Below are 17,491 nucleotides of genomic sequence, written 5' to 3'. Positions count from 1 at the left end.
CCGCACTCCGCAAGCTGTGCGCGGAAGTAGAGGCGGCCGTTCGTGCGGGATGCCAGTGTGTGGTGCTCTCGGACCGCCCGGAGATGCTGGACGCGTCCAAGGCGCCGATTCCGGCGCTCCTGGCCGTCGGCGCTGTGCACCATCATTTGATCCGAACTTCGCTGCGTTCGGACACGTCGATCGTGGCGGACACGGCTACGTGCTTCTCGACACACCACGCGGCGATGCTGATCGGTTTTGGCGCACACGCGATCTGCCCGTACCTCGGCTATGAGACTAGTCGCCAGTGGCGCCTGTCGAGCCGCACGCAGAGCCTGATCAAGGCCGGCAAGGTGCCCGACATCAGCGTCCAGGCCAGCCAGAAGAACTTCAAGAAGTCGTTGGAGAAGGGTGTGCTCAAGATCTTGTCTAAGATGGGCATCTCGCTGTTGTCATGCTACCACGGCGCGCAGATCTTTGAGGCCTACGGCCTAGGCAAGGACGTCATGGATCTCTGCTTCCGGTAAGCTTCTGTGTGTGATTATTCAGCACGCGAAAGGACATCCTTCAACTCTAAACTAAACTGTTTTTTGTCCTGCAACTCTTTATTCGCAGCGGTACTGTGTCGCGCATCGGGGGCATGAGCCTTGCTGACCTCCAGCGCGAGGCTGAAAGCTTGTGGGCGAAGGGATTCCCTGAGAAGGCTATGACTAAGCTCGAGGACTACGGCTTCATCCAGTCCAGGCCCAAGGGTAAGGCCTCTTAAGAGACGCTAACTAATGCCTGGCCAAAGATGTCGACATAGTGGCTGGAGTGGCTTATGCTAGCACATGTGCTTGGTCACCGATCAGCATCTTTTAATATGCGGCAATTGACCTACCGCATTTCCAATGAGAATGCTATAAGCTGAGGGCCTGACCCACCTCCACGGTTGCTCCTTCCAGGCGAGTATCACAGCAACAACCAGGAGATGGCTAAGCTGCTGCATAAGGCGATTGGCCTCGGCAATGGCTCACAGGCAAACCCGGAGGCATACAAGGCCTACCAACAGCATTTCGTGGAGGCCCCGGTTGCGGTTCTCCGTGACTGTCTGGAGTTTAAGTCGGATCGCGGCCCGATCTCCGTTGACCAGGTGTGGATGCTTTGCTGGTCTTGAGTCAGTCGCATTTCGGCTTCCCGAGAAACTTGAGCTTCCGGTCGTAGGCATTGAGCACGGATGTGCCTGTAGCCGCTATGCATCGTATGACCCTTACCCAAGTTATGCGGCTTGAGCTAATCCGAGTCTACCCTTCGGACCGGTGTGCAGGTGGAGCCGGCTGCTGCCATCATGGAGCGCTTTTGCACTGGCGGTATGTCACTGGGTGCCATCTCGCGTGAGACGCACGAGACTATCGCGATTGCCATGAACCGTATCGGTGGCAAGTCCAACAGCGGGGAGGGCGGTGAGGATCCCACGCGCTGGCTGCACCTGTCGGATGTGGACGGCGATGGCAAGTCGGCGTCCGTGCCGCACCTGCGTGGCCTGCGCAATGGCGATACTGCCACCTCGAAGATCAAGCAGGTCGCGTCCGGGCGCTTCGGTGTAACCCCGGAATACATTATGAATGCCGACCAGCTGGAGATTAAGATTGCGCAGGGGGCCAAGCCTGGAGAGGGTGGCCAGCTGCCAGGCCAGAAGGTTTCGCCCTACATTGCACAGCTGCGCCGCTCTAAGCCCGGTGTGCCGCTGATTAGCCCCCCACCACACCACGACATTTACTCCATTGAGGATCTGGCGCAGCTTATCTACGATCTGCACCAGGTGTGTGTCGTATCTTACTAACATGGGCATAAGGATATACTGTGGATATGGAACGCTTTCTGCACCCTGGTCAATAGTAAGGCAGCCTGACTGCCGGTGCAACCGGACACGTATATTAGTGTATACGGCTACGCTAGGCCATCTCGCAGCCAGTTATAAAAATTCTTAACGGACTGTTATTCCCCACCTATAGGTTAATCCAAAGGCCAAGGTCAGTGTGAAGCTTGTGGCTGAGGCGGGCATCGGCGTGGTTGCGTCTGGCGTAGCCAAGGCGAACGCTGACATCATCCAGGTGTCGGGCCACGATGGTGGTACCGGTGCGTCGCCAATCTCGTCCATCAAGCACGCTGGTGGGCCGATGGAGATGGGCTTGGCGGAGACTCACCAGACGTTGGTTCGCAATGAGCTGCGCGAGCGCGTTGTACTCCGCGTCGATGGTGGTGTCCGCAACGGCCGTGATGTGCTGCTAGGAGCACTGCTTGGCGCCGATGAGTTCGGATTTGGCACTGTGGCCATGATCGCGACTGGTTGCATTATGGCACGCGTCTGCCACACTAACAACTGTCCGGTCGGTGTGGCCTCTCAGCGCGAAGAGCTGCGTGCGCGGTTCCCTGGCGCTCCGGAGGATCTGGTCAACTACTTCCACTTTGTGGCTGAGGAGGTTCGCGCGGGCCTTGCAGAAATGGGATACAAGAGCCTAGATGAGGTTATCGGTCGTGCTGATCTGCTTAAGCAGCGGTCTGTCGAGCTGGCCAAGACGGAAGGGCTGGACCTGTCCTTCCTGACCACCTATGCGGGCCCATCGGGTTCATCCAGCGTGCGCCGCAGCCAGGAGGTGCACGACAACGGACCGCAGCTTGATGACCGCATCCTGGCGGATGCGGAGGTCATGGATGCGATTGTCAACGAGAAGGTCGTGCACAAATCCTTTGACATTATCAATACGGACCGCTCGGCACTGGGCCGTGTGGCAGGCATGATCGCCAAGCACCATGGCGACAACGGTTTTGCGGGCACAGTGCGCTTAACACTCACGGGCTCGGGCGGCCAGTCGTTTGGTTGCTTCTGCATTAAGGGCCTGGAGGTCAAGCTCTTAGGTGAGGCCAACGACTACGTCGGTAAGGGCATGAACGGTGGTGAGATTGCCATCGTGCCGCCGCCAAACAGCCCCTTCAAGAGCGAGGAGGCGTCATTAGTGGGCAACACGTGTCTGTACGGTGCCACGGGTGGGCGGCTCTTCGTCAATGGTCGTGCTGGTGAGCGCTTCGCTGTACGCAACTCGCTGGCGGAAGCCGTGGTTGAGGGCGCGGGCGACCACTGTTGTGAGTACATGACCGGTGGCTGCGTGGTGGTGCTGGGCTCGGTCGGCCGCAACGTGGCTGCTGGTATGACTGGTGGCTTGGGGTACTTCCTTGACGAGGACGGCTCTTTCTGTGACAAGGTCAACACGGAGATTGTGGCAGTGCAACGTGTGGTGACGGCGGCCGGCGAGGCACAACTCAAGGGGCTTATCCAAGCGCATCATGAGCGCACTGGGAGCGCCAAGGCTAAGGCTATCCTGGGCAATTGGGAGGTGTTGGTGGGTAAGTTCTGGCAGCTGGTGCCCCCGGCTGAGAAGAACACTCCCGAGGTGAACCCCAGTGTGCAGCTGCCGCAAATCGCGAAAGTGGCCGTGACAGCTTAAAGGACGAAGACGCACTTTTACGTTGCGTGACGGAACTGGCCATGATTTCGCGGGATTTTCAATGTATGGCTAATGAAAGAGCGTGGGTAGATGGACCCGTTCGAGGAGCCAGACCACGACGAGCACGGGGCTGATGTAGGGGTGGGGGATGTCAGCCTGCCTGCTACACTTTCCGGTGATTCTAGGAGCGTGTTTCGTGTGTGCATGTGCGTGCTTTTTGAGAGACTTGTCGGATTTGTTATGCTCGATGGTGGTCTTGTAATCTTGCCAGCATAAATTGGCTTACGCTGCGGCGTTTGGCAGCAACATCTACTGCGTTGCAAAGCTGCTAGGGAGGTTGCCGTCAGCATATGGGGCAAAAGTGTTTGGGATTGCTTTTGTTCTTCCCATGGGGTTTGCCGATCCGCGTGGTGGCGGTGCATCCTTATGCATTGAGATATGAGCGGCGGGTGTTACTTGCGACTAGGGGTTGGCATCCGCGTGGTGGCGTAGTGTGCGCCAAATGTATCATATGCGAGACGAGACGGCCGTCTTGACACGGGTCTGTGGCTGTCGTGAAGAACATGCGTGTGGAGCGCAGCCTGCCTGAGGGGATTACAGTGTCAACGCACTTAACTGTGGTTGCACTTCTTTTTGCGAGAGGTGTGAGGTGAGAAGCTTGTATCCGAGGACAGGGCAAGGCATGTGATGTTGCTGCAACTTGCGAGTTGTGCCGCCACCTAGATACCCCGCATTGAGGGACGTTTCGCGGGACTATGAGGGGCTTCTTGGACGGGTGTGCACTCTTTGAGACGTAGTCGGATTGCACAGCCGAGTACAGTAAATAAGAATACTACGTGTATTCATATTACAGACCTTCGCGATGCAAACATGAACACATGCAGTTTCTTTGCAGAGGTGATGAATCAACAGCACAGCAGTACGGGCCTTTCGTCTAAGCAGTCTTTCGCACCGAAAATTGCGCAGGACGTTGGTCTTTGCCGTTACTATAGAAGGGAATAAACATCTTACTAGCAGCCACGTCCAGTCACCCATGAAGTCGTGGACTACCCTAGGTTAGAAATTTGCGGTTTGGCCAGCCTCAATACAATGCTGGAGCACAATCTCCCGCAAGGGGCGTGATGTGTCCGTAGACCATGCCAGACGGGAAGGGAGCATTGTCTGGCCACAAATCCAAGCCATGCATTCGCATATCGTTACCGCTCAGTACTTGCTTTGATATGGCTCTGCTTGCGCCGACGAGTCTGTTCTGGTAGTTGTTGTTATACAGCTCAACCGGCTCGCTTGCAACGCCCTAAATAAGCGCCAATCGTGTGGGCCTTATATGGCGAAGCGTCACTGACGATATAGCCACAGCTAGCAACCAAATGATGTCAGAAAAGGACATATAGATACACGTTAGATATTGTCGGGTCCATGAAAAATAAGTTTGTCACATTGGTCTAGAGCAAGGAACGGATGGTCAGATGATGTAGATTGCCAGTCTTTGGAAGCAAGTCTTCTTGCCGCCAACCCAGTAAGACGTGCCCAGAAATCCGAGACCACAGCGGTCGCAGTCCTTTTAATGGCAGTCGAGCTAGGGTAAGAAACCACACCCTCTTGATACAGCCTTATACGACCAAAGTCCCATGAACTTTCGCAGGCTATATCCCACACTTGGATATGAATAGAAAGGCGGATGCCAACCAGAGGTCGCGTCTGCATAATCAACACGCAAAACTGACTTTCAGGGCTACCGCCACGGTACAGTCCCAAAAATGGCGTTGACAATCTCCTTTGGTCATGCGCATTCCACACGGACAAACCGCAACTGCATTCCCACGATTGCGGCTACTCATGGAAGCCCCTGGGGTCCACGGCGATCTCAGGCTGTTCCTATCAGCGCCAACAACCGCCTTCGAAACTCCTTCAGCAGCGCATCGACTGGGAGCCCCAGTCCCACAATCATCCGTGCCTTCTCTGCGTTGCTGTGTCCATCGCGTAAGTGCGGCCGTAACCAAAGCCAAGATAACGGAAGTGCTCATGTGGTCTTCCCATGAGATCCCATGGTCTCCAAGCCATACCTCGATCTGCCCCTCCAACACGGCCCGCGCAAGTGTTGCGGACTGCTTACTGTCACGGTTCCAAAGCCGTTGTGCCGAAAAGTAGTGCAGCGGTAGCTGCGACGTTTCCGCGAAAAGTTGCCTATTGGGAGGTAGGGAGCTTTGCACCAAAAATGCCCCTTAAGAAAAGTTTCTGCAATGTACCATGGGATCCACCATGGATCTCTCAAAGACCCCCGCGGTCCTTCGCGAACTTTTAACCCTTTTCCCACATCTTGTCAGGAGCGCCGCACTCTCTCTGCCCTGACCCTCTTCGCTGCCCCCATCTCTGCCATTCCGTCGCCCGCCGTATGCCCGTTGTCCCAAGTACCTCCCAGATAGCGTCTGGACCCCACATCTGCACCGCACGACAGGATCGGTGGGACTTTGGCCTCGAAGCACCGCAGCGTAATGTCTGGGACCTGAAGACGGCTCCTTCCTAATTTGCAGAGTAATGCAAACACTGGACGTAGTGGACCTGTCTGCCGAAGACGCGGCCCCAGAGGAGCAGAAGGGATGGGCGGCCGCGGCGGCCAAGGCGCTTGGCTTTCGCTGAGTATGCCGTGTCCCCGAGTGTAATGGTTCACGAGAAAATAACGAGAAATAACGATTTACAGGGCAAAAAATGCAAAGCGTCACTTTCCACAGCGTTTCAGCCAAGGACAGTGCCCCCGTAAAGGTTTTGCGGGGGTTACGGGGGTCCCCGTAAGGTTTTCGGCCGGTACAGGAGCCTGGTACGGGGGCCCCTCCGTAAGGAAAACTTGGGAGGTACGGGGGAGCCCGCAAGTTCCAGGAGGGTCAGTGTCGAACCTTGAATAGTAGTAATAATAGGAAAAGAAAGCTCGTGAACCGCATTTGTCGTTTATGCACTGCAACCTACGTGCAATCCAAGACATGTGCTAACCCGTCTTGGCCCTCAATACCCATTACCGCGTCCGTTGCCACCCCTGGTGCCATGCCTAAGTTCCATAGCTCGGCACGTATGCCTGCGTATGCAGGACATTCGAACAACGCGTGTCGCTCGTCCTCTACTGCCTGACGATCATCACAGACCCGACACCACCGTGCTGGACGCTCCCTGCCATGCGGTCGGTTGACAGCCAATGGCCAAACACACATCAGTGTGAGGTGTTGTTCCGGCAAGACATAGTCTCCATAGTGCTTAGGTTACCCCACCCACCGCAGGTATTGGCACATCTTCGCCCCGATGCCTGCTGTCGGAAACAAACATATGTGGATCCACCGCCAGCCTCTCACTATCTCAATCATCATCAAACCGGTCCCGGATCAGAGGGGTGCAGAGCGGTGCCTATCCTCGCATCCTGAAGGGGGGTGTCTAGCACGCATCCTGTCGGTTGGATCCATCCTGCACCGCCACCATCCTTTTTATATCCTCGAGCCACACACCCCGCATCCTGGTGACTGCATCCCCTCCCCTCCCCTCTCCTATCCTCATCCTTGGTGGGTTGGCGTCGACCCTTCCAAATATGCCGCCATCCTGGGCCCTCTGCCATTCCTTATCCTGGGGGGGTCCACATTTCTATCCTACTCTTTCCTATCCCTATCCTGTGGCCGACCCTCCGCCGCATCCTGACCGCTCTGCAACCCTCCTCCCGGATCTCCTCCATTAGTTTACAACATGCGATGCTGGTCCCTACCCTAGCTTTAAGACCTTCACCCGTATCGTCTAAACCTAAGTTGTACCCCAACGCTTAGCCTCCCAACTTAGAAATTATAGCCCATAACCGTCGCAGCAAAAGCCTTGGTAATCACGGCACAGCACATATGTACTTATCTAGAAGGCAAGCTACGCCCGGTCCCATTTCAAGATGATAGTCAAACGCAGCTAGGAAGTTGACAAGGTGCGGTCCTTATTCTAGGTCCGAGTTTCTACAAAGTTTGAGCTGGTGTGCATGCAGCGCAGCAGGGAGAAGGCCCTACCAGTTCAACAAGAGTATAACATAAGAATTAAGTTTTATCCTATGATGTGGTAGGTAATAGTGAGGATAATGCCGGCATATGAAGATAGCCGTTTAGTTGTTTCACTGTCAACATTAAAGCGACGACATTTTCATTAAGCGTTTTACATAAAGATGCTACAACCAGTTGCCAAATTGATCGTTTAATATATCCACAGCATTATTGTGAGTTGTGAAACATGCGTCATGCATGTACGGTGGACCCGATTACATGACTAAGAGCTGACCAAACCAGACAACACCTTTGCAATTTAGAGCATTTTATATGTTTTATATGAATATAGCTTTATAAACTCTTGGTAAAGACAGCACTGCTTTATCAACTGGTTCAAGAAAGTCATACATGATATCAGCATACATGATATCAGCATACATGATATCAGCATTGATGAAGCAATTGATCCCTGAAGCAGGCAGCCCGAAAACATAAATAGATTCGACCATATTCACACTATGGTCGACTCCCTATTCAACCCTGTCATTCATCTTCGTCGCGTTGCCGAATTCGAACAACCAAATTCATTCCTCAGCAAATGGGATCCTTGTTTACTTGAGTGTCTTCTGTCCCTTCATCCTCCGCCAGCGTAGACCTATTACAGAGCGCGTGTTTGCGTCTACGTCAGGGCCGAATGCTGGACCAGCTGCGCACTTTATGTCCGCAAGACCGCAGGGCACATTTATTCGCATTATGTCATAATATTACATCCCTGAACAATCCTGCACCTTCACGCTATCGCATCCCTCTTATTTCACCTCGGTCCATATATTCGCTTCTTCCCTCTGGGCACGTCAGCACCCAAAATCAAATGTTGCCAAATGTATCCATCTCGATGCGCGCCAGCCTTAGTCACATTATCTTCCTTGAACGTAAGCTCAAACAAGGTCTCCTCGCCGGTCTGTGTCTTGTTTGCAAGCCCAAACTGCAAGAAGTTCTCCAGCCTCTTGTTCCCTACCCCATCGGCTTTTCCGGTTTGTCTGTTTAGTATAAGTTGTGCCAGTAACATTAAGGCCTATAACTCAAACGCCGGTTTGGATAGTCGCTTTGATTGAGGCAGAGCCGCTGGTGCCATGTCCCCACTTCGTCCGCTGCTCCTTTCAACTGCATCAAGGTCCAGTCGCCCCAAACCAAATGAGTCGTGGATATCTGAAATGCAGCTCTACTTGGTCGTCAATTATAGCGCCAACGCGTATGCACCACGCGCCATCACAAGGATCAACACGAACGAGTACGGCTGAAATCCTCCGTACCGCAATCCATGCACGACCGCTGCATCGATCATCCTGGAACGCATGCCACGGAGGTGTGCATGTATATCTTGGTACTGGGTTCTTAAGAACATGCGAATTGTAGTCATGCGTTGAACAGGCACCGCTCGATGGCTGGACCACGTCGGATTGTGCACTCTCCTATCAGACCAGTCATGGCTATCCCAACGCTTTTTGTGTCATTAAGGTGCTGAATTTAACGGCAGGGGGTAAGCACGTCGGCCACCAGCATGTGCGCTTGCAAAGAAAGCCCGAATTACGGTTTGGCTGTTTAGCCCGCAACTTCCGCTTGCAATGCAGTGAGCAAGGTGTAAGCCCGGAAGCCCGGCACATTCTTTGCACCCGCTGGACCCGCTAATGAAGGTCCTAATGGCCAGCTCCGCACCACGGGCAAACCCGAAGGTCAGCGTGCATCAGTTTTGCAAGGTGCAAAGGTCCCCAGATTGTAAGATCACGCGAAAGCGCGCGATCTCAGGTTGCGCCACCAGGAACTTCAGTAACATGCCATCGCCTTTGAGCAAGCTTGCCGGCGAGCCTATGTATTTAAGTGTATGGAATGGTCTAAGGTAGAGTAATTGGGCTTGTTCCTAAGGACGCACAGGTTCGAGATAAATGAAAATGCTTGCAAAGTTAGTGGAAAGCTAAAACCATGGAATATTTCAATATGCGTCCGCTTAGCAACAAGCTCAGTCATCGCACCACCTGCCACGGAATTCAGCATACACCTGGAATACCAGCCTGGTAAGCAGTATGATTACCATTATTGACATGTATGTGAGCCTTTGCGATGTAGCTTCTGACCTATCCACGATAGGTCGCGAGCCAAGCTCCTGTGGTATTGCCCTGTATAACTATTAATAGACGGAACAATTAACGTAAGTTACTTCCTTTGAAATGCTTCCATTCTTCCTAAGACAGCGCGTTGCCGTTGTTTGGCCATGTACCGGACGGGGTCAACAAACAACGGTGTTGTCGTCAACACAATGCCTCCTGTTTTCACAGAGCCTAAAATAATTGATGGTGAAAGAGCACTACGTAAATGGTGATTACGTTTAAGTATGCACCTGTCATTAACAATGCCTTGAGTAAAACGGTGCCCTTCAGGACACAGCCCCACGATTGCTCAAACATCTCGTTTAACTGCTTTATAAGGACTAGGTGATTTTGCAGTACCGGACACATGAAAGCAGGTGATTTAGCCTAGTCGCCGGAAAGATCATCCAAGCATCTGTTTGCAAAGTGTGGCCTTGCTTCCTGAAATTGACTTCGGTTACAATAATGCAGCTCAGGTTAGGTGTGTGAAGGTTTACCTGCGTTATGGACTGCAACCCACTCGCGATTTCTTTGCACTACCCATAGAACGCTCCGATGTATACCCCAGGACGAGGCGGTGGATTGCATGCAATCCATGGGTACAAAACATGACTTATACCATTTTAACCGCTACTTCCGAAAGCAACTCCCCAACATCACCAAGGCAAGTCGTCACATAAGGGAGTAAAGTGCCCGGGTGCCGGTCATATTTAGGAGTTCTCTTATCGCGGGCACGGTCATGAGCACGCTGATGATAAGGATGTCGGGACATTACTGCGTGTTTGCGCAATGCAAACGGATTGCTTACTGTGAAGATTAGCCTGGTGAGCAAAGTCAGCACTTTCAGTCATTACATGGAGCTCCAGCTAAATAGACCATGTTACTTGTCACAAGTAAGTCATATGCGTCATGATCCTCATGTTGAGGCAATATGCAGCGAACGCCCTCATCGGCTATTTCCCCCCCCCATCGGGTCGTGGACTGAGCACGAGAAGGCGTCCTGCAACAAGCACAAGGCTGCATTGTTCATTCATTGTCAAATAAGTATCAGGACAACTTTATTATGCATTATGCCTCTTGTTCATGTATGAAAAATCCTTGCCATGACCGACTTGTCCCGCCGAACCGACGGCACCAGGGCAAACGAGTCGTAAGCAGGTTGGATAAGCAGACTACAACATGACAAGCTGCGGTGGAGCTCAAGAGGGTACTGCCTTCATGAGCATTCCGTCGGCTCCTACTTTCTGCCCCACGGAGGACGAGTGGGAAGAGCCTTTGCGTTACTTGGCCTCCATACGTCCGCAAGCTGAACCTTATGGCATATGCAAGATTATTCCGCCGAAAGGATGGGAGCCGCCGTGTGCGTTGAACTTATCTTTGCTCAAATTTCCCACACGTAAACAAAAAGTCCACGAACTCCAGCACCGCGACTTTAAGCAGGCTCAGCTGGACTTCTACGAGGATTATGATCGTTTCCTGCATTCCCAGGGCAAGCAGCTATGCAAATGGAAGTATCCGCAGTTCTTGGGCAAGGACATCGATATCTTCGTCCTGTATCGTGCGGTGAAACGGCGAGGTGGTTATGAATCGATTACTGAGCAAAAGAAGTGGAGAGAAGTTGCAAAAGTGTTGCAGGTGCGCGCTGCTCCCGTTGCCTGACCTTTGGGGTGGGGCTTGGTTCAGGGGTGCCGGAGGGCACGGGGGCTTCTAACCTGGCGTACGCTATCATCATGTTCCTCCTTGTAGATCAACGAGAAGGGACAAACGAGCATGGCTTACGGCATGCGGCAGTTGTACGTGAAGCACCTTCTGCCCTACGAGGACTGGAAGCACGGTACCATAGGTGGAGCAGCAGCCGCTATGGCTGCGGTGAAGGCGGAGGTTGAGGCTGCGGGGCATGTTGGGCAGCCAGGGTTGGAGGATCTGCAGGAACTGGATATGGAGGCGGGAGATGCGTTGCAACAGCCGCGACAACCGCCCCTGCTGCAGCAGCAACAGCAGATACTCCTGCAGCAGCAACAGCTGGTGAAGCAGCGGGTCATCATGCTGAACCATCAACACAAGCAGCAACTACGCCAAACGCGGCAGGAGCAGCAGCCGTTTCAGGCATCACCATCATTATTACCGTCACAGCAGCAGCAGCAGGAGCTGTCACCAACTTTGCCGCCGCAGACATTGCAGTCGCCCACTTGTAACACCGATGAAGCGTGCTTAACGCCTCAGCTCGAGTCACAGTTGCAGGGAGTTGGTGCGCAGGGGGTGTTGAAGCGCAAGCGCGCCGAAGGTCCCGTCCATCTCCCCCCGCTCACAACCGATGAGGATGGTGTTGAAGTCGGCGGCATGAGTGGGGCTGCCGCCGCCGGCGTCGGCATCGCCCCGTCCGTATCTGCGCCAAAAGTGGTTCCAGAAAGCGGCACAGATGCCGGCCCGAGGGTCGCCGACGCTGCTGGTGGCAGCACCGCTTGGGCAGGCGATGTCGGTCAGGTTTCTCCCACAGCCACGGCTCTGGATGTGAGAAAGCGCAAGCCCCGGGCAAGGTATGGTGGCGAGAAGATCGATCCACCTGTCGCAGGGTCAGCCATCGCAGCCGCCAGGGGAGACCAGGCTGTGACTGGGGCGGGCCGCGCCGTGGAAGTTGGATCCGTTGACGGCAAGCGCACCCGGCAGCGGGGTCCGGATCTTTCGCAGGATGCCATCCAGCCACCGCGGCCCCGGGCACCATCCCAGTTCCAGCACCAGCTGCAAGAGCAGTACTTCCAGTTCCAGCCCCCGTCCCAGCACCAGCCCAAGTCACGACGACGGCAGGCGCAGCTGTTGCCCACGGAGGATGTGCTGGCAGCGGTGCAGGTCGGAACGGAGGAGGCGGATATGGCGGAGGCTGCGGAAATTCTGGAGGCCATGATGGGGCTGAGGTCAGATTTTCACAAGGGAAGCAGTGCCGCCGCCAAGCTTGGCGGCGAGGGGCAGCCGCACGAACCATGGCGGGACGAGCGGCAGGAAGAGCACCATCAGGAGCAGGAGCAGGATCAGAGGCCGCGAGAGCGTGGCTCCAAGCGGCGCCGGGCAGTATCGGCAGCCAGCGGCTGGTCTGGAGACGACTTGGTCACGCGGGTAAGCGGGTGGGAGTAAGGTCTGTGAAATTCTGAGGCAAATGCATTTGCGGGGCCTTGCGCTTGGCTGTGTGACCAATGTGCCGGGATGTATGAAGTGTGTAACAGCCGATGTGAACGAGACTACAAGACGGACTATGCGCGAGCGAATCGACGGAACTGCATCGGCTGTCAGGCCGCCGCTTGTTACAAGAGATTCTTTCCTCGTGTTACGTGGGCGAGTTGCCGCCAGGGCGATTCGCAAGCCGTCGTTTCATATCAGGAGGGGTGACGTGCCGCTCACAGGGCCTGAACAGCCCGGCTCCGTGCAGAACTTCGTCCGAAACCCTATCACCATGGTACTGATCCCCGAGCTTGTTATGCCACCATGCTTAAGTCTGCCGTGACCATGGGCAGGACCAGAACAGGTAACCTTAGCGCGTCAACCCCACCCCGCAGTTTGCAGGTCCTTTGTCCCCCCCACCTGCGCCCGCTAAAACCAAGTCCAGCGGCAGCGCACGGCAGCTGCAGCAGCAGGCTAGCGGCAAGAGGGCACCTGCAGCTGCGAACGGAGGCTTCGGCATCGGTGTCAAGGACGGCAGCGCTGCCAGGGTCAGGCCTGGCAGGAAGGCGGGGCGCAGCCGTGGCGGCAGCGCCGGAGCGACTGCCGATCCCGCAACAGCCGTCCAGCCCCCGGTAAATGACTTGAGCACCTTGGTCTGTGAGCTGTGTCGCGGTGGGCACCTGGAGGACCAGATCCTGTTGTGCGACCGCTGCGACCGGGGTTTCCACCTCTTCTGTCTCACACCGCCGCTGCCAGCAGTGCCCGAGGGTGATTGGCTGTGTCCGCAGTGCAGCACCAGCTGTGGCGTAGACGCCGGCGGCAGCCTTATGTCTATGCCCGGTGAGGACGTGGCGTTCCAGGACTTTGAGTATCAGGCGCACAGCTTCAAGCGGAACTATTGGGGCGGAGAGACCAAAGCCAGAAAGGTGGGTCGATGGGGTCGCAGAGGGCGCAAGCGTGTGCTGGGTAGGCCCGTCTTGGATCGGGGCACACAACGCATTTGTATGGTCTCGGAGCTGAGAGCGGCGAAAGGATTCCGGTACTATTTGTATGGCTGTCTGCACGTGCTCCGTGGAGAGAAAGGGAATTGCGGGAGGACCGCACTGCGGGCCGGGACTCGAGATCTAGAACCGGGGGTGTTGGTTTTGGGAAGAGGTTTAACTTTAGCAGCAGAGCAGCAGCAGTAGCGGCAGCTCCAGTTGGCTGGTGTGTTGTCTGGACTCGGGCCGGTCGCCACATCTCGCATGGAGCCCTACACTTCTTCACGGCTGCTCTGGCGCGGCGGCCTACAGGCAAGCTGGGAGGAGGTGGAGTCGGAGTTTTGGCGGCTGGTGGAGGAGGGCGAGGAGCAGGTGGAGGTGCTGATGGCCGTCGACTTGGACAGCGCGGTGTACGGCACCGGCTTCCCTCGATGCGATGGCAGCGCAGCGCCGCCATCGCCGTATGCGGTACACAAGTGGAATCTTAACAACTTGCCCCGCCTGGAGGTGTGTGTGGGCCTGCCTGTGTCCGGATGAGTGCTCCTTGAGTGCTCCTTACTCAGAATACGTATCTATTTGTACCGGCAGTGTATGTCTGCGGGCTTGTTCTTCTACTCTCCTAGGGTCTCCATTCGTTTAGTTGTTGTTGTGGTGGTGGTGGTGGTGGCTTGTGAGTAGAATGGTGTGTTAGGGCCTGGGCGCGTTGGGGTTCTGCTCGCATAGCTTGTCCGAGTTGCACACCTGAAGCGCCGTCTATTCAACACATCGGCTTGTGCTTGGAATCTTGTGGGGTTTAGCTCTCGGGCTTTCTTAAACCGGTCCTCTTAATATCCCTCCCTTTCTACCTCCTCTGCACAGGGTCCGCATCCCTCTCTGCTGCGCCACGTGTCTGCCCCCCTCCCCGGATTAACGACTCCCTGGCTTCAAGTGGGCATGATGTTTTCTTCTACCACATGGCACCTGGAGGAACACCTTATGTACGACGTCAGCTATAATCATCTGGGTGATCCGCGTCGCTGCTACGCCGTGCCCAACTCACACCGCGCGGCCTTCGAGGCGGCAGTCCGGGACGCCATGCCCGCCGGCGCCAGCGGCGCAGGTGACGGCTCGCAGCAGCTGATGCTTGCGCAGCTGTCGCATGGCGGCGGCAGCGGCAGTGCTGGCGGTGGCGCCGGCTCGGCCGCTGCCGTGATGCTGAGCCCGCGGGCGCTGCGTGCCGCTGGCGTGCTTGTGTACAGCGTAACACAGGCAGCGGGTGAGTTTGTGGTGACGTGGCCTGGCGCCTACCACGCGGCCGTGGGCCTGGGTGTGCATGTGGAGGAGCACATCAGCATGGCACCACCCGACTGGTTGAGATTCGCGGAGGAGGCGGAGCGGCGACAGCGGCTGAGCCGCCGCAAACCGGTAAGGTGGATGGCGGGACCGGCTAGGGCACTGGGAGAGCTCCGGAGGCACCGAGCTTGGAAAGGGCGGGGCCGGAGCAGGGGTCCGCCGGGCTGCGTCAGCATAGTGTCAGGAGGAAGAAAGGGAAATGTATGGAGGCATCCGGGGCCGGCCGGCAAAGCTGACGCCCTCTCCTGGCTTGGGGCCAACCGGAATTTTTCCGTCGCACTCGCAAGCAGTCTCCGTCCGCACGGCACTTGCTCCGGGTCTCTCCTCCCAACTCCTCCCAACCCCCCACTATGCCTTCCGGGCCCTGCCTCGGGCCCGTCTCACATTGATCCCCATAACTCCGCGTTCCCCGCCGGTCCCCGACGCACACACGCGGCACGGCAGGCCTTTAACCAGCAGGAGATGCTGCTACATGCAGCTCGCGGTGAATGCAGTCCCAGCTTAGCCACATTTTTGGTTCCGGAGCTGTGTCGAGTGATAGAACAGGAACATCGCCTCCGGTTGGCGCTGTGGGAGCAAGGTACGACGCAGTTGTTCATGCCTTGTGAAGCCGTACAAGCTTTACAATCTGATCCGCACGTGTCCGTGTTTTAAGCTTGTATGTTCTGGGGCCTTGCTTGCTGATGCTTTTCTGTGGAAGCGGCTGCCTCGGCTATCTATGTTATTGCCCGTGCCGTTGCACAGGGCCCACCCTAGCCCTGTCCTGCTTACATACGAAGCACCAACGCGGGTCCCCATCGGCGCTCCTCCTGTTCTAGTCTTATCGCCAATCGAGCACCTAGGCGACCTGCCTAGGTGCTGATCCTCAGGGGCTCGGGTCAGGAAACCCCGTGCCGGACACCTCCTTTGCCATCAGGTGTCATCCGCAGCCGACGCTGGGTATCTGAGACCGCAGCGGCACTGCTGCCGGCGGGGCCTGCTGCAGCAGCAGCGGCCGCCGCTGCTGACGTCCCAGTCGCCTCAGGTGCCCCTGCCGGTCGGGGCCCTGGTGGCAGCAAGGCCTCGGGCCGCGGCGGCGGTGGCAGGGGCCGGAATGGGGGCGGCGGCAAGGTCCGTAGGGCAGTGCGGCCCGGTGCCGGCTCAGGTCGGGGCGGCAGCAGCAGCGAAGGCACTGCCGTTGCTGGCGGCACTGGACTTGCCTCCGCTGCCAGCAGCAGCACCTGCTGCGAGGGAGACGAGTCGTCCGATGAGGAGTGTGCGGTGTGTCGTTCCATGCTGCATCTGAGTGGTGTGGAGTGTTGCCGGTGCCCGGCCGGCCGTATCGTGTGCCTGCACCACGCGGGGGCACTGTGCGGCTGCCCTCCGGATCGGCGACGACTTGCGTTCCGTCACAGCATTAAGGAGCTGCACCAGGTGCGTCTTCCCGATTTGGTTGGGACTGCTGCTGGCTGAGATGCTCAGCTGCTGAGACATTCGCAGTTTCCATGCACCTCTTCGCAGCTGGTGCCCGCATGATGGTGTCAAAGGCGCCCGTAGGGTCTCGACGGCCCTATGGGACACAGCTGAACGCCTTGGACTGAGACATTAACTGTCCTTTAACATATAGCTTTCCTCCAGGCCTTACCTTGTCACATGCGTCCCATGACCCCTCTATGTGTCTTTAAGTACGTATACGTACTCCTGCGAGGGCTCGCTCAGTCCCTGCAACCCACCCATGTACCCCTCTCTTCTCTCTGTCCTTTGCCCCTTCCCCAGCTTCTGGAGGATGTGTCCCGTCGGGCACGAGCAGAAGAGCGAAAGGGCGCCCTGGAAGGCCCCCAGCAAGCTGCCGGTGCTGTTGCTGCAGTCGCACCGTTCTTGGCAACTTCGGCGGCTATGGACGCTGTGGATCCACCGGAGCTGTCCCCGGCCCTGCAGCAGATACAGGGCCCTGGGGCACCGCCGCCAGCACCCGCACCGCCGCCATGTTCACCCAAGATGGAACCTGATACGCGCCTGGGTGTTGGATCGGAGGGCATCGGTGCAGGCCCCGGCAGCAGCAGCAGCCACGACGGCGGCGGCAGAGGGGGCTCCTGTGCCACCAGCACCATGGCAATTCATCAGCAGCAGCAACAGCAGTCGGTGTTGGGGGTCAAGCCACAGCCCAGTGCCGTGTTTGGGCCGGTGCATGGTGCTGTGCTAGTTGCCGGACCCGGACAGCAGGGAATCCTGGCGGAGGTGGGTGACTGGGAGGTTGGTGCGTTATTGTTCCGTGTGTGCGGTGTGTCAGAGCGGCTCATCCCAGGGGCCCTTCATTACCTTCACACGGCTGTCTCACCTCAGTAGACAACCACCGCCACCCACCCATGGTGGCTTCTTCTCGCCGTTGGACTCAATCACCCGGACACAGGGCCACCAACCTTTAAGTGACTCCAACGCCAACC

General features: G+C 56.6%; 3 protein-coding genes across 3 annotated transcripts; all 3 read left to right on the top strand.

The window, feature by feature from the left end:
- Nucleotides 1-248: 248 nt before the first annotated feature.
- On the top strand, nt 249-3,419 carry glu1 (glutamate synthase; the record flags this gene model as incomplete). The annotated part of the gene is made up of 6 exons (XM_002948000.1): nt 249-503; nt 596-736; nt 923-1,114; nt 1,283-1,783; nt 1,974-2,171; nt 2,247-3,419. Coding segments are annotated over 6 exons (2,460 nt in total), but the record flags the coding sequence as incomplete, so codon positions are not given.
- A 7,363-nt stretch (nt 3,420-10,782) lies between these two features.
- On the top strand, nt 10,783-11,223 carry VOLCADRAFT_34231 (uncharacterized protein; the record flags this gene model as incomplete). Its single annotated transcript, XM_002947999.1, has 1 exon — nt 10,783-11,223. A coding segment is annotated over one exon (441 nt), but the record flags the coding sequence as incomplete, so codon positions are not given.
- Nucleotides 11,224-14,000: 2,777 nt separating this feature from the next.
- On the top strand, nt 14,001-16,520 carry VOLCADRAFT_57805 (uncharacterized protein; the record flags this gene model as incomplete). The annotated part of the gene is made up of 5 exons (XM_002947998.1): nt 14,001-14,243; nt 14,595-14,869; nt 14,936-15,140; nt 15,513-15,707; nt 16,320-16,520. 5 exons carry the CDS (start codon nt 14,001-14,003, stop codon nt 16,518-16,520), a joined length of 1,119 nt encoding a protein of 372 aa, XP_002948044.1.
- Between the last annotated feature and the right edge of the window lie 971 nt (nt 16,521-17,491).

This window comes from Volvox carteri, assembly GCF_000143455.1.
Source record: "Volvox carteri f. nagariensis unplaced genomic scaffold VOLCAscaffold_8, whole genome shotgun sequence".
NCBI classification, from domain to species: Eukaryota; Viridiplantae; Chlorophyta; class Chlorophyceae; order Chlamydomonadales; family Volvocaceae; genus Volvox; species Volvox carteri.
Note: the sequence above shows the minus strand (reverse complement) of the source record. Positions and strands in the feature narration are given on the sequence as shown.